General features: G+C 42.4%; 1 protein-coding gene across 10 annotated transcripts in view; it reads right to left on the reverse strand.

Moving 5' to 3' along the window:
* rbfox3a (RNA binding fox-1 homolog 3a) overlaps window positions 1–25,947 on the reverse strand; it is an 869,263-nt gene that overhangs the window by 235,051 nt on the left and 608,265 nt on the right. The window contains exon 1 of one of the 10 annotated variants that reach the window (XM_044178313.1): window positions 5,632–6,451. The exons of the other annotated variants lie outside the window; for them this stretch is intronic. Within the exon in view, the coding sequence (XP_044034248.1) occupies window positions 5,632–5,649 (18 nt within the window). The 5' untranslated portion in view covers window positions 5,650–6,451. Of the gene's footprint in view, window positions 1–5,631; window positions 6,452–25,947 lie in introns of those variants that run through there. 10 annotated transcript variants of the gene reach the window in all.

A 25,947-nucleotide genomic window follows, 5' to 3' on the forward strand; every position in this document is an offset into this window, starting at 1 on the left:
TGAGTTTGTCGGACAAATCTCAGTGGTGAACTGAAATGTTACAGATCTCAAATAAAGTTATGTTTGACTGTGAGGAGATTCATGATATCAGAGACAACCCATACAGCATAACATTTTTAATTATCTTCACTTTTTCAGTGTTATTGCCAGGTTTGCAAATACTACCACTACCAGTTAATATCACTGGTATATATGTCCAAGGTCTCTCTTTAATGTGCACCTTTGCAAAGCTGTTTAAAATGCAGAGGAGAAGTAGATAGACTACATGCTCCTCTCTAAAAACCAGAGTGAGTGGTTAGAGAGTTAGCTAAGCCCAGCTCAAGTCAAGCGTAAAACAGCAGGATCGAGCAGGGCTTCATCCCAAACACCCTCAGATCAGGGCATCTGAGATGGAGGTATAGCGAGTGAGGAGGATCAAAACTGAGACAAGCAGAAGAAGAAGAGGAGTTTAAAGGATGCAATCTCTATTCTGGAGCAAGTCCTAATTTCACTGTCTAGCGCTCCAGCAGGCCTCCCTCTCTCTCCTTCTCTAACCCATGCAGTCCCTTGCTCGGCACACTCAATTATTTATCAGCTTACAGATGCACTGAGGAGAGCAGAGAGGAGGGAGCCGCAGACCTCCTCACTGCTCTTCACTGTTGCTCCTTTCTTTCCCTCTTCTCCTCTTCAAAAGTGACTATCCCTCCATCTCCATCCTTCCATGTATAGCGTGAATAATTAACACTTATGACCCTGCAGGCGCAAATGAGTGGAAGGGAAACACGCTGGTCATCACTTCTTCCCTTTCTGTGTCTCTTGTAAGCACCTGAATCCTGACCCGCCCTCCAGCAGCTCTCTTTCTCTCACAATCCTTCCCTCTTTCTCTTTTTCTTTTTCTTCCCTCCACCTACACCTTCAATGTACCTGTTCATTAGTTCCGGCTACTTGCTTTGTTTCCTCTAGCCGTCATCGTTCTTACATTCCCCGCACCGGAGGTCTTTGTTCTTGCAGAGAGTCTCCGAAGGGACAGATGGAAGTACTTTAACTTACTGTTGTCAGAGCGGCATCAAGGAGATCACTGCCACCTCAGCACTGTGTGTGTGTGTGTGTTTGTGTGCAGAAGCACTGCAGTACAACTAGGTCATAATATTTTAGTCTGAATACATTTAACAATTGACATTTTCAGTTTAGTAGTCAAAAGTGTAAAATATTATTCTGTTTGCCATTTTGCTTATTAAATTTGTCATAAACATGCAGGTGTGAATATATAAGTGTGTGTGTACATATCATCAGAACCTGTGTGTGTGTGTGTGTGTGCGTGTATGTATAAGCATACATTAGCCATGCATCAACAGCCTGACGATGTTTTTGTGCGTGTATATGTGCATATAAATTCCTTGTGTGTGTGTGCTTATTTACAGTATATTTGTGTCTCAGAGAAAGAGAAAGAGAGAGACAGAATCAGTAAGCAGCGGTGATGAAGCGGAATAGCTAATGTCAACTGGACTGGGTGCTGCCTTGGTATCAAAGCTCCGTGCTTGCTTCATATCTGCAGACAGCCACCTGCAACAGACTCCCCATCATTAACTACTGTACAGCACACCGGGCTGAGAGAGGGAGAGTGGAGGAGACACTGAGACAACAGGAGGAAAACACGATAAAGTGAAAAAGACTGCCTAAAAGAGACAGAAAGAAGGAGGAGGGCACCAATTAACAGCATGACAGAGGAGGCTGAGAGGTCGCCACGGCATTGTTACATCACCTTTTATTCTTTCATTTCTCACTTATTTACTTTCCCTTTCTCTTCATCATTTACGGAAATTCAAACCCCACCACTGGCATGGTCAATGTGTAAAAATGTGACACCAAACTAGAGCAAATTAACACCATTTGTAGTAAAGTAGATATTCTTTTGCCAAAAGCCAGTTAAAGGCAGTGTGGCGTGGGCAGATCAGGAGGGAGGAGGCTGGCTGCTCCATTAACAGGTTTTTGCATCTTTTAAGGGATGTAATCTGAACAGTGTTTCAGCAGCTTCACCCTCTGATGACTGCTTACTTACAATTAGAACTCTTAAAGCAATTACTGCATACTGAATCCAGGAGTCTCACACTAAATAGGGTGAACTAAGCCTGAGGGGAAGATCATTTCTATTCAGACTAAGTTCCCATAATGCATAGTGTTGTGCTTTAAGTTCTGAAACTCAGAAAAGCTTGAAAGCGACACAAATCTATGGGTTGTATTGAATTACAATGCAAAGCCAGTACTAAATCGATAAGCCAAAGCCTTAAGGTTTGCTCTTAAACAATACCCACCACCCTTACTTCAGAAGTTAAACCAGAGAACCATTAACTTGGAAGCACACTTGATGAGCATCCCTGCACTACAGACAGCCAGGGAGAACTTGCTAGAAGCCTCCTGTAGGTCTGCAGTACACTGGGCTTCTTCAGGCGAAGGCAGTACATGCTCTATCGTTGTGTTTCCAGCTGCACATCAATTAAAAGCCTCCTTTACACACTTTCAGCTGAATCTCCTGAATCTCCTGTTTAGGCCCAACTCCCATGACTGGCACTGTGGAAACACACACTAGCACTCACATTTATGCTCACACAGTGTGACCCTGATAATGGGGTATAACTCAAAATGATGTGTGTATCTATTTATTAAAGAACAGAAAAAAACTATATAAAACTATACAATATATACTGTGTGTAAACAGATTGTGAAGTCAAACATCTGGATACGGGATGTGATTCGATTCCATTTTGCTCTGGGTTTGAAAATAGTCTTGAATTTTGTAGATAGTTAGAATTTCTCTTTATCACAAAATTCCATGTTTTGAGTCAAGAGCTGCAAAAAGAATATATATACAGTATATCAGAATGGATTGTGCAGGTGGTATCAAAAAGAGGGAAAATGATCAGAACCGCGGGGGTTGAACTATCAGAAGGCTACATTGCAGATTCAGGTTCAGGACACCTACAGATACCTAGGAATCCTGCAAGCAAACGGAAACCATGAGGAGGCAGCAAGGAAGTCAGCCACAGTCAACCATACCTTCACAGAGTAAGGCAGGTCCTGAAAAGTTGTCTGAATGGGAAGAACAAGATCCAAGTCATAAACACACACACCCTGCCAGTCATCAGTTACCCCGCTGGTATAATAAACTGGCAGAGGAGATAGAGGCTACTGATATCAAGACGAAGTGGCTGATATCAAGAAATTCTACCAGTGGCTGGGAAAGGCTGGACTAAAGGACAGCACAGAAGCACTAATCATGGCAGCACAAGAACAGGCACTCAGTACAAGATCAATAGAGACAGGGGGTCTACCACACCAGACAGGACCCCAGGTGCAGGCTGTGCAAAGATGCCCCTGAGACAGTTCAGCACATAACAGCAGAGTGTAAGATGCAGGCAGGAACAGCGTACATGGAACGCCGTAACGCCATAACCTGGCATAGTGTACAGGAACATCTGCCATGAGTATGGGCTAGAAGTCCCAAGGTCAAAATGGAAGACACCCCTAAGGTAGATCCTGTGAGACTTCCAGATACAGACCGACAAACTGGTAATGGCTAACCAACCAGACATCGTGTTGATCAACAAACAGCAGAAGAAGGCAGTGGTGATAGATGTAGCAATCCCAAGCAACAACAATCAAACATCAAACAACATCAAAAAGAAGGAACACAAGAAGCTTGAGAAATACCACGGGCTGAAAGAGGAGCTAGAAAAGATGTGGAGAGTAAAAGCAACAGTGGTGACAGTGGTAATCGCAGCACTGGGGGATGTCACCCCCAAACTGGGAGAGTGGCTCCAGCAGATTCCTGGGACAACATCTGAAGTCTCTGTCCATAAGAGTGCAGTCCTAGGAACAGCTAAGATACTGCGCAGAACCCTCAAACTCCTAGGCCTCTGGTAGAGGACCCGAGCTTGAGGATGACACATACCATGCAGCCTGTGGGAGAGCTAAACACACTCTTCTTCCTTCATATTATTACTTTCCAACTCAGTAGCGACACTGCTCACTCCCATGCATCAGGTGACAAATATTGTGGGACCACTGTGGTTCTTTCCACAATCTAGAATAAAATCATAATAAACAACAATGTAACACACACCTAAGTCTGAATGATTCCTGCAACAGATAGTTGAAGCCAGTAATGTTACATATTCATGTCTGAAAAGACATGATCAAGTTAGATGGAATGACAGGACAATAAACATCTCACCTGAAATGTAAACTGACCCAACAATAATAAAAGCTTCACCTGCAAAAATAATATAACCAGTTCGGGTTTACTTTGACAAACTGTCATGTGATGTCGCCATGCTTTAAAAAAGGAATTAATCACCATTATCATCACCTCATATCTCTCTGTAACATCTGTTTAATTTGCTGGAGATTATTTGGAGAGCTACAGCCAGTAACTTCATTTGCTGTGGTGACAACTAAATTTATACTAGTCTGTTATCGAATTGAATATTTTGTTTAATATATCAAACATACTGGACCTCTGTAACCTTTGATTAAAGGACTTACGAGGAGGAGATACGAGGTGCAAGTCTTGTCTGACACTGGCACTGGAGGTTTTTCAGACTTCAACCTTTCAAATTTCAATCCTTGAAATTTCAATCCAAGGAATATCTTTTCTTTTTTCTTTTTTTCTTTCTTTAGGAACTTGCACAGTATGTGGTATGCGACAATGATCTGTCTTTCTTTGGAACATTAAAGTCACTCTCATGTGTGATGGACTACTTTACTTGGAGGACACAAAAAATAATAATTTCATTAATTCCTTAACAACCATTTATGGCAGTTCCACATTCACAGCTTAAGCAACATACACTCACACACACAAAGTTCCCAGGAGTGTGACAACTGTAAAGCCACAACAGCATCACATCACTATACTGGATTAAACCTGAAAGTGCCTGCATAGACAGTCAGTGTCTGAAATACAGTGACATCAATAATGTCTGAAACTTTGTTTCTCTAATCTTCACTTTGAAAGATTACACGCTCTTACAGATGAAAAAAAAATCTCCCAACCTGTTGTGGCGGTAATCCTTTGGAAAACAGTGTTCCTGACACTTTGGAGATACAATGTTACCTCCTGTAAGACCACATCCCTGTATTTAAGTGCATTTCACAATTCCAAACATCCCATTTTTACACATGACCTCTATTACTAAGGATAAATGCAATTTCTGCTGTATCACCTACAGTAAAATCATAAAACAAGACATCATGCTCTTGCTTACTACAGTATCAGAGAGGGAAAGTATCACTGTAACAGGGGTGTACCTAATGAATGGCAATAAAAATGCTGGATCATTAGTAAAGGGCTGCATTAGTGGGAAATTATATAAACCTTTATGTCTTGTCACTTTACTCACTCTCTCTCACACAGGCGGCAGTTCAAAGAAATTCTTTGCTACGCACTTTCTGGTACAAGATAATAAAAAACCATAGGATCAATGAGCACACATCTTTTGATCAACTGGAAATAAAGAGCTGAGATTAGAGAACAAGCACAGAAACTCACAGTCACACACTGTATGTCAGTGTACAGTAATGTCTTTGCTTTTATGTGTGTTTCTCTGGTCCCTCAGTAGTGTTCAGGAACCCCTGCAAGGCCTCAGTACTCACCCAGAAATACATCATCATCTCGGCTGAAAGGGGATGGGAGACCAGGGGGTAGAAGGCAGGGGTATGCAAGGCCAGCACTCTTCCTCTTTTTGTTTCTCTTTGTTGGTGTGTTTGTCAGTACGTCTGTCCTGTTCTGATCTTCTTCAGTCACTTGACTTTATTTTTTTCTCTCAGGGAAGTTTTTTTGCCAGTGCTGTCTGCTCACTCTTATCTGACGGCGAGCTAATTGCCTCTGTCTTTATGGTTTCGTAGCTGTAGCTAGAGTTATAGTGTCCCTTTTATGTGTCCCTTTGCCCCTGAGGACAGTCTGTCTTCCTCTCCCGCTGACTCTTCTGAAGCGTGACTTCGACTCTAAGACTCGCCACTGAGGCTCTCACACTGCTTCTCATCCCCCTGAACCTGTCAAAAGACTCTTCCTCTGCTTCTTCACCGAAGGAGGAAAGAAAGAGAAAGAGTAAAGAGAGAAGCAACAAGGAGAGAAAGTGCTGCGAGGCTTTGTTACTGTACCTCCCTTTCCTTTTTGTTCTCTAATTCACTTCTCCTTCTCCTGCTTCTTCTTCCTCCTCTTCTCCAACGTGACACCCTTCCCTGCCCGCTCAGCTCTTCCTGCCTCCTCTATTTCTCTTTCTTTGCTCGCTGTAAACTATCCTGCTCTCTATTTCACTGACATACACGGAAGCCTGTCTCCTCTTAGTCTGAGCACACTCTCTCCCTTTGATTTTCTTCGTCTCTTGTTCCGGGTAGCTCCAGTCCGGCAGCTGTGCTTTGAGGGGAGGCAAATCTGAGACGGACTTTCTTCTACAGCGTTCCTGGGTGAAGAGCGCTGGAGAGGCTGGGTGGTGGGAAAAGCTGGAGATCACCACATGGTACAGTAGCACAGAAGCTTTCAACCGGGGAGAGACAAGTGCAGGGGAAGGAGTGAGGGGGCAGAGAAAAGGAGAGAGAGAGAGAAAGGGGGTGAGCTTGTGGAGCGATGCCGGTGTTGCAGATACACGCTAGGAAGTGGAAGACGGCGAAAGGCTGTATAGAAGTTGTGGGAAAGCTAATGGAGAAGCCGGAACGAGGGAGGTAATGCAAGACAAGATGAGAGAGGGAGGAAAAGAGATGCACAAAGCTGGGAGAAAAAAGAGACAGAGGGAGCAGCTTGATGTTGTTTATGCTAAAGAGCCAACAATATCAGCCGGTTTCATTAAGTTGCAGTGGGAGCGTCGGGGAGGAGGAGGAGGAGGTTTGGAGGTTCGGTGGTGGCGCGCGTAGGGGGTAAGAGGCTAGAGAGCCGTCAAAACAAAATACAATTTAGACCGCTTGTGTAACCTATGAAGAAAGGGGTAGAGGAGGAAGAGAAGTGAAAGAGATGAAAACAGCTAAATTGGAGCTGCTGCCTCTCTTCTTGTTCTTTTGTTCTCTCCATTTTTCATTCTCTGGAGAGGGAGGGGTGGTGTGTGCTCATGTTAATGTGTAAATGTGTATGGATGTATGTGTGTGTGTTGTGGTGTGTATTGACTGGGTTGGCCAAGCTGGTCTGGCCCACAGTAGAACAGAAGGAATATTTTAGCCTGCCATGTACAAGCTGTGCGCACATATATGTATGTGTATGTGTGTGCAGTGTGAAGGAAGTGTGTTTTGCATGTTTCACTCTGTAAAATTAGTTTGCAAATTACTTGTATCACACACACAGACACACACACACTGACCGCTAATATGTTTAATATGACTTTCCATCTGCATGATCATACACAGGTATAAATTGTGTGTGCCTGCTTACATTGATGGGTGTGTTTGCAATGTGGCTGGGCGAAAGACAGGCAGAAAGAGAGAGAGAGGTGTTGTAGCCTGCCTCAGCACATTTTGCCCCCCACCCACCCCCCACCTCAACCACCACCAGCACAGTCAATACACCACTCAGGCAAGCTGCCACGTTAACCCCTTCACTGCCTGAAATACTGCACTACACACACTGGGAACACTGGAAATACTGGGCAACATTTGTGGCGCTATGTTTCTGTGTGTCAGCGTCACAGTGCCAATTGAAATCAGACTCAATTTCTTTTTTATCCAGAGCTGAGAAATACAAACAAAATATCCATCCTGTTAAGAAGTCATAAATACTGTAGGTCCTCAAGAGATGAATCAAATACTGGCTGCATAAGAAACAAACACCATTATAATTGACATCTAAAATGAAAAAAAGATTCATCGGTTGAATTAAACTCAGAGTTTCTCTCTCATGCCAGGTTAAAAACATAAATAGGTCCAGATGAAACCAGTTGGCTGTTGGCATAAAGACAAATTTCTGTATGTTTAAAAACTAAGACTGCTTGTCAGTTTCCAATTCCGGCAGCTGAGTGATAACATCTTATAATTAATGTCATAAATGTAAAGAGGAAGTCTTGTTTTCTCTTTGTTGAAGCATAAAGTTGTGCATATTCTCTTTTTCATTCTCAACAAATCCCATTTGCAGACGTAAACCAACACTGAATGTATCCCTCTTATTCCTCTGTGCCATATAGCTGCTTATGTTCCAAAGACTATTAAAAACACACCAATGAGCCACAACATTGCACTGGGTGACATCTTCCTGCATTACAATGAACACACACACTGTAGTTTGTTTTGACTCAATCCCACGTACACCGCCCTGCTAAATACTCACTAAAGAAGTAGTTCCCAAACCCTGGGCCAGACTGGTACCAGGCCACAGAACATTTGCTATTAGGCCGCAAGAAAACAATTATGTGGCAAAGAAAACCGAATAATAACCATATAACTTATAGGCTATTACAGGCCATTTTTTGCAGGAAATACCTTTCATCATAGAAATAAGTAAAAGTAAATACAAGTCAAAGCATACTGTGATTATCGTAGAAAAGGTTTCGGCTCCCATCCGGAAGTCATTCTCCATTGAGAATGACTTCCGGATGGGAGCCGAAACGTCTTGATTCTGAAAACAGTGTCAGATGACTACGACTGAAACCTTTTCTACGATAGAACACTCCTGGACGAATGAGGGACTACACCGTCCCATACTGTGATTAGTAATCAGAATCCTCATCACAGCAAATGAAAGACAGTGGCATGGAGAGTCAGAATACATAGTCAATACATGTACGAGGGTGGATTCTGAAGTCTACAGGGCTGATTCAGAGAGAGGATTTATGCACATTGGCTCCTTTTTAACTCTTCCACTTCAAATATTGCAGAACTTATTTAAAGATCTGCATTGGCGGAATACATTCCATATTAAAGTCGCATCCAACACTTTCAGCATGGTAAGGTTTTTTTTTGTTCAATACAGTTTTGGAAGGTTATGTGTATCATTTATCCATCCATCCATTTTCTACCGCTTGGTCCCCGTTAGGGGGTCGCGGGTGACTGGAGCCTATCCCAGTGACTTCGGGCCTTAGGCAGGGCACACCCTGGACAGTGGCCAACTCGTCGCAGGGCGAACACAGACACAGACAAGGACAGACAACCATTCACTCACACATTCATTCAATACGGGCAATTTAGAGTTATCAATTAACCTACACATGCATGTCTTTGGACGGTGGGAGGAAGCCGGAGAACCCGGAGAGAACCCACGGTAACACGGGGAGGACATGCAGACTCCACCCAGAGAGATTGTGTGATGTTGGTCCGGTCCGGGAATCGAACCCACGAACCCACGATCTCCTTATTGGGAGGCAGGAGCTGTAGCCGCTCTGCCACCGTGCACCCCTGTGTATCATTTAATCATCAATAATACAATCATCAATCAAACATTGCCTCGCCTCAGCACTGCATACATTTTTACATTCCATGCTGGGCTGTATTTAAAGGAGAAGCTGCTGAACTGATTTAAGGCACAAAAGCTGGTTGCTTTGCAACACAAACCATGTGGGCAGTACCATCCCTACACCCTCTTCATCATTGGAAGTAGTGGAATGTATGGCAAATGTCTCAAGTTTGATATAGAGACATTTACTAGGGTTAAGATATACCGATTCACATCTGTGCACCGGCATAAAAGTTCAAGATGCACTTGCGCTGATTAAAAAAGTGTGCACTTGTTACAGAGTACAGTCTAGACCTTCTCTATAGGAAAAGTGCAATGAGATAACTTCTGTTATGAATTGGCACTATAGAAATAAAATTGAATTGAATTAAATTGAATTACAATTTAGGATGAGTGATTGATTTGTTTATTTTGAGTTACTTGGGCTTACAAGACATTGGATAACAACAACAACCAGGATGGCCACATGATCAATCACAACATACAGTTCTACAAATTCAACTTGTCAAAACATTCACTTTCCATAACAAATAAGGTCTTATTATGATATAGTTTTCTCTGTCGTTTCCATGCATTTTCTATAAATCTTGCTAAAGCAAAAACCTCCTCATTAAAGAGCCAACATATTACTGTACCTTCCAACAAACAAAACAAATCAGGGTTCCTCAACTTCCTTTGTTTCATACAAATGATTCCTCAAGTCGCTGTACATGGGGCAATGGAATACAAAATGAAATTCATCCTCAACAACACTAAGAAACACATAAACACTGCTCTTCAGTAATACCTTTATATCTGCCTACCTCAATTGCCAGAGGCGAGGTACCAGTTTGTAACTGAGCACACAGGGACCGCTGCCCTTTCCGTAAATGTAACTGTATGGCTCAGTGTAGTAATCCTCTTTGATTTGAACATAGTTTCTGAGCTTTGGCTTATTCCAAATCTCATCCTTCCATTGTTCCTTACGTACCTCATGGGATGAACTCAAGATGTATCATTTCATCTTTAAAATCAGATTTATTTATATACAATTATTAGTAAAGGCCTTATGCCTTTATTATTTAGAAATGTGACCAATAATTTGCTATCAATAATTTTACATTTAGATTGATTCCTCCTTTCTAAACTGTTTCTCAAGCGCGCTCTCTCATTTCCACTGCTGTCCAAATTCCTCCAAATCAAATGTTTGGCAACACTGGATTTTTCAAGAGAGACGGACAACTTGACAAGACGCCCTAACCCTTTGCTACTAAGTACACTGGCAGCACGATCTTAAAAACTCACCTGAAGCGGTGACATGGTGTGAGTGTGGAGATGTCTGCCTCCCCCTCGGATTCAGCCCTAGCTAGCCCCAGCGGTACCGCTAGCATGACTGGTGAGCAAGTATTGCAGCTTCCTTAAATTGTTTGATTGTTAAATGTGTGAGATGTTATACAAGTGTAACTGGAGACAGAGAACAGGAAAGAAGAACTGATTTAAGGCAAGGTCTGGGCCCGTTAGCCTAAATGAGATGCTTACTGAGTTGCAGTACTAGAGAAAAAAGTGAAGTAAAAATGGCACTTTTTTAGAACCATAGAAATAAAATCAAACTCTCTGTACCATATTGAATTGCATAACATCATATTATTTTGCCTCATGTTGAATCGCGTCAAATAACATCGTATCGCATTGAATTGTGTTGTGTTGAATCAAATTGTGTCAAATCACACTGCATCGCTATAGAGGTGAATCATATTGTACCGCCTTGGTAGTTGTTTCATATGTATCTTTAATGTGTCGGATCGCTGGCAATGCATCAAGATGCGTATCGCATCGGCCTCAGATGTACATCCCTAACATTTACCGATGTAAAAAATAATGAGCTAATTCTTAGTTAAAATAGATTATAAAAAACAATTTATCTGCCCTTCGTGCTGAAATTGGTTTTTAAAACTTCCTTGAAATAAGGCCATTTACAGTGCATACATGTATGCATGTATGGTGTGCAGCATCAGCTCTCACTCTCCTTCACTCCTCCCTCTGAGTTGATCAAGAGCTCAGAGACGGGCTGGCTTCTCTCTGTTTTTCCCTAGCAACTACAATTCAACAGAGAATTTTCCTATCAAATCTGGGCTTCATGCTTTTTCGGGGCCGGGTCATAAATAAGTTAGTCCAGACTCTGCATATGAGTGAACTAATGCAAAAAGACGACAGACTGGTGGGTTCTGTCAGGGTCTAGGAGGAGAGGAGCAACATCAGGTCAGTCAACTGTCTCCATGAAGTGTGCATCCCATCATACTCGTCGTGCTCGAGGTGACACAGACGTCAAGGGAGATATTCACTAAGCCAAACAAAAGGTTTTTCAAATTGACTCATTTATAAAGCATTAGTAAACAATTTATTAACCATTAATGAAGCCATTATAAGCATTTTATCAAGAGTTTCTTGTTAGAAAACTGTGCCTCTTCGCTCAAGAAGAGGACCATCCATGTGCTAAGGATGTACTTCTGTACTTAACATGTTGAACTCTTCATGGTCAACATAATGTTTAACATTTTGTTGGAGTGCCCAGGACAGTACTCAGAAATACACTGGGCCAGATTTACCAAGAAAATATTGTTAGGCAATCTTCATGTATTCGGACAGCAGCTCGTGGACTGTACCTGGGACGACCTCCAGATGCATTCTGCCAGTGAGGGAGAGCTCATGGGCACAGTTCAGCAGTGGGATTTCTTTGAAATTACTAAGGTCAAAGAAAAAACTAAGAAAAAACTGGCTATTACGAGATGAAAATGAGATGAAGTGAGCAGCAGCTAAGAGTGGTGCAGGTGTGCGTGGAGATGGGGTTGATATGGATGATAATATTGAGATAAATGCAGCCACATGCTGAGGTAAATGCAACGTTTTTCAAACAAAAGAAAGAAAAGTTTAGCTACAGCCTGTAGTGATTTTACAGTTCATTGATGGTCAAATTCAAATTCAAATTTTATGAACACAAACCAAAATTCCCTGTCCACTGTTTGTTTCTGTCACAGTAAAAGGTTATTGTGCTCATTAATAATAGTCCAAATGCTTCATTTTTGTTTCTAATAATTGTTTTTTAGTTATATAGAAGCCTATATTTAATGCACATTTCTTTTCCCCACTACAACCTCCCTTGTGGCTTGTGTAAATCTCATCTGCGCAATGTTAACACTTCCATTCCAGAGGTAGAGAATTTTCCCTGCAAACCTGACCGTCGCAAATTGCCTTTAGTAAATCCAGTGGAACACATAATCAACCTCTGTTAACATGTCTCCTCGCATTATTTGCGCAATCCTCCCTTGAATGCATATGCAGTGAGGAGAGAGACGCACACTGTAAGCACCCAAACTGTGACTCCATCCTGCTGTGACTGTGTGAATTTACTTATCATTATTATTCCATCCACTACTGTGCTGTCTTCAAGAGACATCACAAAGTCTGAAAGTACAATGGTCCAGTTCCTCAAGTCAGGAACTGGAGTGTAATCTTTCACTAAGCTCTTTCATTTTGGTCTATGTTGCTTATTTTATATATTTGATAATAAAATAGAATCACACTCAGTGGTGAAAATGTATTTTGTAGATCACAGGCAAAATATTTTTACAACAGTTTTGGCCTTCCTTGACATTTCAAGTCAAACTGTGATTTTTTAAACACATAGCTGACATCAAGCCAACACTGTAAATGCCACACTGCATAATGTCATAATTCTCAAAATGCACTTAAAGGAGCTGTAAGCAACTACCGCCAATTCATAACAGAAGTTATCTCATTGCACTTTTCTTATAGAACAGGTCTAGACCGTACTCTTTATATTATTTACAGAGACCCAACAAATCTGACCATGAGTGAGCATTGGGCAACAGTGGCAAGAAAAAACTTCCTTTTAACAGGCAGAAACCTTGGACAGAACCAGACTCAATGGTGGGCGTACTAGGTTTTAAAAGAGAGAGTGAGAGGTTTGGGGGGAGGGATGGACACAATGCAAATACCACCTAGAATTTTTATTTTAAATAATAATAATGTAACTGTAGTGGCAATATTAAGAAATTAATAATAATAATAATAGGAATGACAGCTATAGGAAAAATAATGACAGTATTAGTAACAGAGCCAATAACAACAACTGTAGTAGCAGTTGTCGAGCACAGGGGCAGCAAGTGGCCCACAACCACAGATGCAGTCTCTGCAGCTCCAGAGGTAGAAATACCTGCTGAAAGCGACAGAAGGAGAGAGGAGAGAAACAAAAAAGCACAAAACTACGGAGAGAGAAGATGACGAGTTAGTAACATGCAGTTACGGGATAAAAATGCATACAGATGGAGAGCGAGAGAAGGGGAGCGGAAAGAGGTGCATCATGGGAAGTCTCCCGACAGTCTAGGCCTATAGCAACATAATTAAGGGATGGTTCAGGGCTCACCCAAGCCAGCCCTAACTATAAGCTTCATCAAAGACGAAAGTCTTAAGCCTACTCTTAAATGTGGAGATGGTGTCTGCCTCCCGAACCCAAATTGGGATCTGACTCCAGAGGAGAGGAGCATGATAACTGATAGCTCTGGCTCCCACTCAACTTTTGGAGACTCTAGGATTTAACCCTGCATTCTGGGAGTCGGGTAATATGGTATTATGAGATATTTAAGATATGATGGTGCCTGACCATTAAGAGCTTTGTAGGTGAGGAGAAGGATTTTAAATTATATTCTGGATTTTACAGGGAGCCAGTGCAGAGAAGCTAATATTGGAAAAATATGATCTCTTTTCCTAGTTCTTGTCAGTACACGTGCCACAACATTCTGGATCAACTGGAGAGTCTTAAGAGACTTATTTGGGCAGCCTGATAATAAGGAATTGCAATAATCCAACCTAGAAGTAACGAATGCATGCACTAGTTTTTCGGCATCATTTTGAGACAGGATGTGCCTGATTTTTGCAACATTGCGTAGGTGTAAAAAGGCAGTCCTTGAAGTTTGTTTCATGTGGGAGTTAAAGGATAAATCCTGATCAAAGATAACTCAGAGGTTCCTTACAATGGTGCTGGAGGCCAGAGTAATGCCATCAAGAGTAACAATATCTTTAGATAATGTGTCTCGGAGGTGTTTGGGGCCAAGTACAATAACTTCAGTTTTGTCTGAGTTTAACATTAGAAAATTGCATGTCATCCAGGTCTTTATGTCCTTAAGGCATGCTTGAAGTTGAGCTAACCAGTTAGTTTCATCTGGCTTGATCGAAAGATATAATTGGGTATCATCCACATAACAATGAAAGTTTATGGAGTGTTTCTTAATAATATTGCCTAGAGGAAGCATATTGTATGGCGAATAGAATCGGTCCAAGCACAGAACCTTGTGGAACTCCGTGACTCCGTAACTTGGGCGTGCATGGAAGACTCACCATTAACATGTACAAAATGGCTAAAACCCCTGGATCAAGAGTGGGCTTTTTAAGAAGCGGTTGAATTAATCGTCTAAGTTAGTTGAAGGTCGATAGGAGCAAAGCAGTCAAAATATATATCAGACTTTACAGTTGTTTCTAAGGTTCCTGTGTTTGAAGATAAGTTGGTTCCCGTTGGATACCAGGCAGGACTTGATGAATTTTTTCTCTAATAGTTAACATTTTATTATTGAAGAAACTCATGAAGTCGTCACTACTGAGGGCTAGAGGAATACATGGCTCAATAGAGCTATGTCAGCCTGGCTACAATGCTGAAAAGAAACCTGGGGTTGTTTTTATTTTCCTCTATTAATGATGAGTAGAAAGCTGCTCTGGAATTACGGAGTGCCTTCCTATATGTTTTAAGACTATCTTGCCAGACTTAACAAGATTATTCCAGGTTGTTGGAACGCAATTTCCTTTCAAGTTTTCATTTGCGGGTTTTGGGGTTATACCATGGAGCTAACCTTTGTTTTATTATCTTTTTTTTTAGAGGAGCAATAGAATCGAGTGCCGTTCGCAGTGAGCCTGCAGCACTATCGACTAGATGGTCAGTTTGGGAGGGACTGCGATTTGCATTGCAGTCCTCTGTTATATTGAGACATAGTGTTGAATTAAATGCAGATGGGATCGCTTCCTTGAATCTAGCCACAGCAATATCAGATAGACATCTAGAGTTTTTGCCTAGTGGCGTGTAGTCCAGTAACAGCAGTTCAAAAGTTATTAAATAATGGTCCGATAAAGAAGGATTCTGACTATTAAATGTTCAATTTCAATGCTATATACCAGAACAAGGTTGAGGGTGTGGTTAAAACAGTGAGTGGGTGCATGTACACTCTGACATAAGCCAATCGAATCTAATAATGAGATAAATGCAGTACTAAGGCTATCATTTTCAACGTCCACATGAATATTGAAATCACCTACAATAAATACTAATGATAAAAACTCTGAGAATTCAGATAAAAATTCAGATTAAGGACCAGGAGCATGGTACACTATAACAAATAGAATTGGCTGTTGTGTTTTCCAGGTTGGGTGTGAAAGACTAAGAACAAGGCTTTCAAATGAGTTATAATTTGGTTTAGGGTTGATAAATGGGCTTGAGTCGAAGATGGCTGCAACTCCACCTCCTTGGCCGGTACCTCGAGGAATATGAGTATTAATATGACTGGGCGGAGTGTATTAATTTAGGCTAACATATTCTTCATGACCCAGCCAGGTTTCAGTAAGACAATATAAGTCAATATGATACTCTGATATTAAATCGTTCACTAGTATAGCTTAAGAGTTCACTTTTGATTCTCCTATTTTGTTGTGCTATTTCAACGTTTTTGTTTAGGTTTTTATGTATAACTCCTCTTCTGTTAACTTTTGGTTTTATTAATTTCTCTGGGCCCAGAGAAAACTACGGAGTCTGACATTGTCTTTGCATATGTACACACCGACTCAACATTAACTTTAATGACCTCTAATTGGCGTAATCAGTAGTCGTTACCGCCGACGTGAATAACAAGCCCGCTCTGGCCCCAGGAATACACTTGACTATGGTCGCTGGTGTTGTTAACTTCACATTTCTCAAAATGGAGCTGCCAATAATCAGAGTTGGTTTCTCAGCGGGTGTGTCTCTGAGGGGGGAGAACTTGTTAGAAACGTGAACAGGTTGGTGGTGAACCGTGGGCTTCTGCTTAGGGCTAACTTACCAAAACCATTTTTATTAGTCTTTCCACTGTTCCATCAATCAACAACTCTGGTTTGGTTGAAATAAACCCCTAATTCACTGAAATATTCTGGCTCTACACCTCAACCGGCAGCCGCAAAACAGGCTGCTATGGCTGCTGGAGACAAATGCGCCAGTGTCTGAAAACATTATGGAAAGGATCTCTACAGAGATAGAATGCAACCGCAAGGGGGCACAAGCCAGTGTCTTCTTGTGCCAGTCCCAAGTCTGGATAAATGCAGAGGGTTGTGTCAGGAAGGGCATCCGACGTAAAACATGCCAAATTAAAAATGCGAATCGTGACAATGACTTCCATACCGGATCGGTCGGGGCCCGGGTTAACAATGACCGCCACCGATGCCGTTGATCCACAGGGTACCGGTGGAATTTGGACTACTGTTGGTCAAAGACGAAGAAAGAGAGGAGGAAGGTGTGTCCGTAGGCAGAGAGAGAAGAGGAAAGCTAAGAATGTAGGACTGACAGTAGGAACTTTGAATGTTGGGACTATGACAGGGAAGGCTAGAGAGTTGATTGACATGATGCAGAGAAGGAAGGTGGACATACTGTGCGTCCAGGAGACCAGGTGGAAAGGTAGCAAGGCTAGAAGCTTAGGAGCAGGGTTCAAGTTGTTCTACCATGGGTCAGATAGGAAGAGAAATGGAGTAGGAGTTATCCTGAAAGAAGAGTTTGTGAGGAATGTTCTAGAGGTGAAAAGAGTATCAGACAGGTTGATGAGTCTGAAGCTGGAAATTGAAGGGGTGATGTTCAATGTTGTGAGTGGTTATGCCCCACAGGTAGGATGTGAGTTAGAAGAGAAGGAGAAATTCTGGAGTGAGTTAGATGAAGTGATGCAGAGCATCCCCAGATGTGAGAGTGTGGTGATTGGTGCAGATTTCAATGGGCATGTAGGTGAAGGGAACAGAGGTGATGAGAATGTGATGGGCAGGTTTGGTCTTCAGGACAGAAACGCAGAAGGACAGATGGTGGTAGACTTTGCAAAGAGGATGGAAATGGCTGTAGTGAACACTTTCTTCCAGAAGAGGCAGGAACATAGGGTGACATATAACAGTGGAGGTAGAAGCACTCAGGTGGACTACATCTTGTGTAGACGTTGTAATCTGAAAGAGACCAGTGACTGTAAAGTAGTGGTAGGGGAGAGTGTAGCCAGACAACACAGGGTGGTAGTGTAAAATGACTCTGGTGGTGAGGAAGATGAAGAGGACAAAGGCAGAGCAGAGGACGAAGTGGTGGAAGTTGAAAAAGGAAGAATGTTGTGTAGTTTTCAGGGAGGAGCTGAGACAGACTCTGGGTGGTCAGGAAGTGCTCCCAGATGACTGGACCACTACAGCTAATGTGATCAGGGAGACAGGTAGGAGGGTACTCTGTGTGTCATCTGGAAAAAGGAAAGTGGACAAGGAGACTTGGTGGTGGAACGAGGAAGTGCAGGAGTGTATACAGAGAAAGAGGTTAGCTAAGAAGAAGTGGGACACTGAAAGGACTGAAGAGAGTAGACAGGAGTACAGGGAGATGCAGCGTAAGGTGAAGGTAGAGGTGGCAAAGGCCAAACAAAGAGCATATGGAGGACTTGTATGCTAGGTTGGACACTAAAGAGGGAAAGGTGGATTTGTACAGGTTGGCCAGACAAAGAGATAGAGATGGGAAGGATGTGCAGGAGGTTAGGGTGATTAAAGATAAGGATGGGAATGTATTGACAGGTGCCAGGAGTGTGATGGGAAGATGGAAGGAGTACTTTGAAGAGTTGATGAATGAGGAAAATGAAAGGGAACCAAGAGTAGAAGAGGTGACTGGTGTGGAGCAGGAAGTAGCAAAGATTAGCAAGAGTGAAGTGAGGAGGACGTTGAAGAGGATGAAGAGTGGATAGGCAGTTGGTCCTGATGACATACCTGTGGAAGCATGGAAGTGTCTAGGAGAGGTGGCAGTAGAGTTTCTGACTAGTTTGTTTAACAAAATCTTGGAGAGTGAGAGGATGCCCGAGGAATGGAGGAGAAGTGTACTAGTGCCAATTTTTAAGAACAAGGGAGATGTGCAGAGCTGTGGCAACTACAGAGGAATAAAGAGCCATACAATGAAGTTGTGGGAAAGAGTAGTGGAAGCTAGGCTAAGGGCAGAGGTGAGCATTTGTGAGCAGCAATATGGTTTCATGAGTACAACAGATGCAGTATTTGCTTTGAGGATGCTAATAGAGAAGTACAGAGAAGGTCATAGGGAGTTGCATTGTGTCTTCGTAGATTTAGAGAAAGCGTATGACAGGGTGTCGAGAGAGGAGCTGTGGTTTTGTATGAGGAAGTCTGGAGTGGCAGAGAAGTATGTTAGAGTGGTGCAGGACATGTATAAGAGCTGTAAGACCGTGATGAGGTGTGCTGTAGGTGTGACAGAGGAGTTCAAGGTGGAGGTGGGTCTGCATCAAGGATCGGCTCTGAGCCCCTTCTTGTTTGCTCTGGTGATGGACAGGCTGACAGATGAGGTTAGACAGGACTCTCCATGGACTATGATGTTTGCGGATGACATTGTGATTTGTAGTGAGAGCAGGGAGCAGGTGGAGGAAAATCTAGAGAGATGGAGGTCTGCTCTGGAAAACAGAGGAATGAAGCTTAGCCGCAGTAAGACAGAATACATGTGTGTCAATGAGAGGGACCCAGGTGGAACGGTGAGGCTACAGGGAGCAGAGGTGAAGAAGGTGCAGGACTTTAAGTACTCAGGGTCAACGGTTCAGAGCAATGGAGACTGTGGAAAAGAGGTGAAGAGGCGAGTGGAAGCAGGTTGGAACGGGTGGAGAAAAGTGTCAGGTGTGTTGTGTGATAAAAGAGTATCAGCAAGAATGAAAGGAAAGGTGTTCAAGACGGTGGTGAGACCAGCGATGTTGTACAGCTTAGAGACAGTGGCACTGAAGAAAAGACAAGAGGCAGAGCTGGAGGTAGCAGAGCTTAAGATGTTGAAGTTCTCTTTGGGAGTGACGAGGATGGACAGGATCAGGAATGAGTACATCAGAGGGACAGCTCATGTTAGATGTTTCGGAGATAAAGTCAGAGAGGCCAGATTGAGGTGGTCTGGACATGTTCAGAGGAGAGACTGTGAATATATTGGTAGAAGGATGCTGAGGTTGGAGCTGCCAGGCAAGAGGTCTAGAGGAAGACCAAAGAGGAGATTTATGGATGTAGTGAGAGAGGACATGAAGTTAATTGGTGTGAGTGAAGAGGATGCAGAGGACAGGGTTAGATGGAGGCACATGATTCTCTGTGGCGACCCCTGAAAGGGAACAGCTGAAAGGAAAAGAAGATCTCTACAGAGATAGACCTTTTTGTTAAACCGTAAGATTTTTTTTGTTTAGCCAGATGCAACTGTTTTATCTCTCTCACCAGACTCCATTGAAAAAAACAAAATTTTACCTCACAGCTCATCGTTAAACACACTTCATTTAAACTCGACAGAAACAAAAGTCTTTGTAAGTCTTTCCACTATTCCAACAATCACCAACTCTGGTTTGGTCAAAATAAATCTTTAATTCACCCTGTTAGATGAAAAAAAAGTACCGGCCGTTATATCGCACAAACAATTTCGCGCGGGATAACAACCATGGGTGTATAATAAGAACTGGATACAGCGACGCCGCTCAGCCTTGCAGCCATTTTTTTCCAGTGTCCACTTGCAGTATTGCAATGAAAATTTCCCCTGCAGCCCAAAAAGCATTTTCCCCATAGGCCACTATTATAAAAGAGACATCTATACCCCGTGCATATACCCCGGAAGTAAACCCGAAAGCTAGAAAACTTTTTTGGTGTATGCACCAGGTGAGCAATTCTCATTGGAATGAATAGGCGCCATTTTGGGGTCCGGTATCCAGTTCTTATAATACATCCATGATAACAACACAGGCAGAGGGAGTGTGATGTCATTCTCTGCTCAGGACGCCATTACTCCACTATATAGATATTATAAAGTGCACGGTCTAGACCTGCTCTATAGGAAAAGTGCAATGAGATAACTTCTGTTATGAATTGGCGCTATTTAAATAAATAAATTCAATAGCAAATAGTTGTTTACTGCTATATTAATGTTCAGAATCTCATATACTGTTATGGTACATGTGGCTGGACCCAGAAGGAACTCCAGCTGGCAGACCAGTGTGAAGTCATGTGTGGCCTAGAACCAGTGGGGAAACAGGAGATGTAATAACGTAAAACCGGATGGTTTCATGATGATTACCAGACAGAACTAGGGTGACCGGCAACGTACGGTGAGTCACTCGGGCCAAGAGCCTACCATCCAAGGCATTAGCAATGAGGGGCTTCTCCAGGGGTTACAACAGGATTTTATGCTGTGTCACCATCTCTTGGTCCAGGAAACTGTCATCAGCGCCTGAGTCAATGAGAGCTGGTACTGAAAATGACTGGTTCTGGTGACAGATGGTAGCAGTTAATTGCATGTGTGAACAGGATGGGGCTGAAACAGAAGTGCGACTCACTACTACCCCCACAGCTAGTGGTGAGGTTGATACTTTTGGCCGAACTGGACAGGATTCACAGAGATGACCAAGCTGACCGCAGTACATGCAACTTCCCATGTTTCTCCTACAGGTGCGTTCAGCCAGAGAGAGATGAGCTCGGCCGAGTTGCAGGGACTCCTCTGGCAGCGATGTGGTGGGCAGAATGGGGTGATTAGCTGACGGACACTAGTTCCACTGTGGTCTGGTCCAACAACTGTCCTTGGCTGGAGTTCGCTCGCTGAACTCCTGCTGGGTACAGATTAAAGTCAGCTGGGTCCATCTTGGTCAGATCGTTCTGTTATGGTACACGTGGCTGGACCCAAAAGCACGACTAGCACAGAGGGAGTTGAAGTAGGTAGTTTCAGTTTATTGTAACATACAATGAGTAACCAGGAGTGTGGAAGTAATCGCTGTGAGCGGTGGACTGGGTGAAGACAGCAGGCTGGCAAGAGACATATACAGAATGTTTAAGCTACTTTATTTCAATCTTTTTTCTATAATCTATATAAAAAAAACCCTGAGTGATATGTGATTAAACATAAACATTTAAAACAGTGTTGCTAATGTCCATTGCCAACAATAACAGCAATAGGACACAAACAGTTTTCTTTAATGAAAGTTATTCAAAATGATTAAAACATTGTTTACCTCAAGTAAACGTAAAAGAAGTTGTCTTGGGCCAACATTTTGGTCAACACTTTTCTTTTCACAAATGATGATGATGTTTGTGAAAGGAACCCCATACTTCGATGTATGCTGATGAATCAACAGTATACATATCAGCATCTACAGTTCATAAGTTAAATCCTGTTTTAAATGAGGAGTTGAAATCAGCGGTTGGGTGGATAATAATGTATATAAATAAATTAGTTTGAGCTAGCCATGAGAAACTTAAACAAATTTTTGCCTTTTAGTGGTTGTCATTACAATAGCATGGACTACTATAGAACCATTTATTTTCTCAGAGCGTGCCTGTGTATGTCTTGTGTTGTATGTAATGTTATATGTAATGTTATACTTGTGTATTATATGGATATCACATTCTAACTCGTTAAGTGAATGCCGAAAATAGTGTAGCTGTTGTGTGTTGTATTGTCATTGTCATTGTGTAATTGTGAGTTGTGTCTAAGCAGTTTTGATTTGTACTGTCAGGGCCTATATTCTTATATAGACCCCAGGAAGAATAGCTGTTGTGATAGAGCTGCTAATGAGGATCCAAACAAACAAAAAAGCTAACTCGCTAAAATTTAAAAAATAATGATCAAAATAAAAGTGTAAATTTGTCAAAGAAAATCTCAAGAATTTGTAACCTTTTCTAAAAACCCACACAACAAAAGCATGGCATCTTAATCTATTTCACACTTATTATTATCTCAACCAACAACGGCAACCTGCATTCACCAGCACAACCTTCGGGCTGGGAAATTTCACTGTGATTTTTAGAATGCAGCAACACACACAGACACACGCACACACACATTTAAACTCTCCTGGATGAGCCCCCTCAGCCTGGATGCTTACAGTGTGGGTTTCAGTGCTGCCAGCAGCCCTCTATCACGCCTTCAGAGAGCCGTGTTGCCAGCTCCAACTAATCTCAATCCTCCTGCCGGAGTTCCTCTCATTGACTCCCTGTCCGCTGCCAGGCACAACCGAGCAATCTCTCACCTGGAAAAACTCAGCAGGCTGCTTTGGCTCCACCACTGTTTACTCTTCCCTCTCCAGGAGAAAAAAAGACTGAGTTATTGTGCATTTGTGCCGCATCTCAATAACAGGTGTCTTTTTGGTGTGTTAGTGGACATATATTGGCATTCTCCTCGTCTCTCTTTTCCTCTAGGAATATCTGGGGACAATACTGGCTGCCCTATGTCCACTGCTCGGATAGAAGAAAAGAACAATGAAGAAAGGAGTAAAGTGTTTGTTCAAGGCACACAAGGAAAAGAGACCATACAAAAAGATAGATTAAGGGCCCTGTACACTGTAATTTTGACAATGTCACTGTGAGACCAACAAATCCCTATACCTAATGACAGATTAGGTCATTTGCCAATGACTTCCAAAACGGCATATACGACCATTCCCCAAAATGACATATATGACCGTTGGAGAGTACCTTCGTCATCATGGTAACAATAAATACGTGGTTAACGTTGTGAAACGGTCGCAGTTTGGTTAGGTTTAGGCACCAAAACTACACATAAACTATTTTACCATGTAAAATATGCAGTGTCAAAATACATGGACTCTCAGAGTTATTACAACAACAGCTTGAGTATGATGCCCACTAGTGTTAGTGAAAATTTTCGTAGTTAAAAGACGTGGTGTAAGACAATGTCGGTAAGAGGTAATATTAACGTTGTTAATACAATGTGGACATTTGATCATGTTGTATTCCTTGCAACGTCCATAGATTCCAGTAAAATAGCAAAGACTGCAGGTGTTGGGAGTTGGCTAAACCATCTAATGTTAATGTTTCACTAATATTAATTGTCTGTGGCTTATGTTTTTGCATGCAGGCATTTCCAGCGTACTCTGGAAAGCTCCGCCACAAGGAATAACATTATATTAACATTAACTAGAAGACAAACAAATAAAAATTTTATTCTGTTGAATTAGTTACTGCGTAGATGAATGGATGGAAGCGATGAAACGTTAAGCTGATGAGGACACAGTCTAAAAGAAGATGAATCTGACATTTGTCTAACGCCGCAACATGGTCCTCGACCCCCAGCAGTCAAGCAACATACTGTCCGAGGCTTGGTAATTATCTGTCATTATTTGACAGTGTTATAACAATTGAATAGTTTTTTTAGACAGTAGATGGGCATTGTAGTGATACTCTAACAATGAACAACTAGTAGTGAACAACTATTACCTATTAACTTTGGTTGGCTGTGAAATCCTGAAATTGTCACCCAACACCCCTACCCCAGGTTGAACAGGAGTTCTAATGTTTGGAGAAAGTGTATCACGTAAGCTTCTGGAGAGGTGGCCAGGCACATTCAAGAAAAAGATCATCCAACAATGCAGAAAGCTTCCACCCATCAGTGAACTTGAAGAACACCTGTTGGCAGCTGATCCTCCTCAGGATGGCACTCAGTTTAATTGTGCAATATTCTGTGTTAATACTGCTGTGCAATATACTCTTTTCAGTTTAAAATTCCCTATTTATTGATATTTATTCCACTTGGTTAAATGGAAACCACCACTGGCGCACAACGTCATCAGCTCCCTCACAAGAGCAACAGCTTCATCTTCTGTGGCTACTGACTTCAAACAGTCGTCCACATAGAAGTTCTTGAGGACTGTTTGTGTGGCTTCTGGGGTACTCTTTGATGCTGCATCTTCCGCTGTTCTTCTTAATGCATATGACGCACAACTAGGAGAAGATGTAGCACCGAACAAATGTACACACATTCTGTACTCTTCTGCTTCCACATTTAGATTACCACCTGGCCACCAGAGAAAGCGTAGCATATTTGTGTCCGTGTCTGGAATACGCCGATGAGGGTGTTAGTTAAGTCAGGCCCTTGCAACAACTGCTCATTTAGCGACACACCTTGGTAAGTTGCCGCACAGTCAAAGACGACTCTGAGATTCCTCTTTTTTGGATGGTAAACCCCATGGTGTGGAATGAACCATACTCTTCCATCACTGCGAATCAACTGTTCTTCTGGAATTCTTACTGTGTAGCCTTTTTCCAGTATGTTGTCCATAAAAGCCTTGTACTCTTGAAAGAAGTCTGTATTCCTACTGAACTTCCTCTTCAAAGAGTTAAGCCTCTGTTCTGCAATACCACAGTTGCATGGCATCTTCACCTTGTCATCCCTCAAAGTCAACTTGATGCGGAGGTGACCATCCACGAGCTGAGCTGATGTTGTCACTGTATGCATGAACTGTTTGTCATGTTGCGACTGTTCTCGTCTGTCGTCACATCTTCTTTCTGGAAAATCTGCATTGTAGTGCTTCATCAGCATGTCTTCAACGCTTATCACAGAAATACGGTTGACAAGGAAACTTTGAATTTTGCCATCATCTGATTCCTTCTCTTGGCATTTGCTGACTGGCCCATTGACGACCCAGCCAAGAGCTGTCTTCACAGCGTATGGCCCGTCGTTCTGGCTATTAATGATCTCCCATGGCTCCATGGCTTTGGATGCGTTGACACCGATGAGCAGACCAACTTCTGCTTCAAGTTTTGGCAGATGGACTCGACTCAGGTAAGACCACTTCTCCAAATCTTTCTTCTGTGGGATGTTGGCCTTTTTTGTAGGTATATCTGGCTGAGTATACACATTGGGAAGCTGAATGTAATCTTGCTCCTCTAAGCCACACCCCTCCAGATCGGTAAGTTCATAGCTATTCACTTTCTGTTCTTGCGGTATAGTACAAAGCAGGAACTCTGTCTTTATGCCCCGCATATTCAACTTCTTTGCCTATTCTTCAGTGCAGAAAGTCGCTGTACTTCCTTGATCCAGGAAAGCATAGGTCTTGATTATCTTTGTGTCTTTCTTGTGTTTTATTTGCACAGGTACGATGGGAAGAATACACTCACTTTTCCTGGCCCCAGTATGGTCACCTTTTCTGCACCCTGCAGACACGAGAGCACTTGTGACTTCGCTCGTGCTTTGTGACCTGTCGTCTGCACTGTTGTTCTTTGATGAAGCATCTGTCTTAACAACATGCAAGACAGCTGGGTGATTGAGTGAACACTCTGGACAAGAGGCCCTTTTTTTACAGTCCTTGGACATATGACCTGCCGTCAAGACACCCAAAACAAAGGCTGTTCGTTTTCAAGAACTGAATTCTTTCTTTCAGAGGCTGTTCTCAAATCTTGTTGCACGCATTCAGTGCATGGTTATTCTGGCAGTAAAGACAGGGACTTTG

Source organism: Siniperca chuatsi, linkage group LG20, assembly GCF_020085105.1.
Source record: "Siniperca chuatsi isolate FFG_IHB_CAS linkage group LG20, ASM2008510v1, whole genome shotgun sequence".
Classification (NCBI taxonomy): Eukaryota; Metazoa; Chordata; class Actinopteri; order Centrarchiformes; family Sinipercidae; genus Siniperca; species Siniperca chuatsi.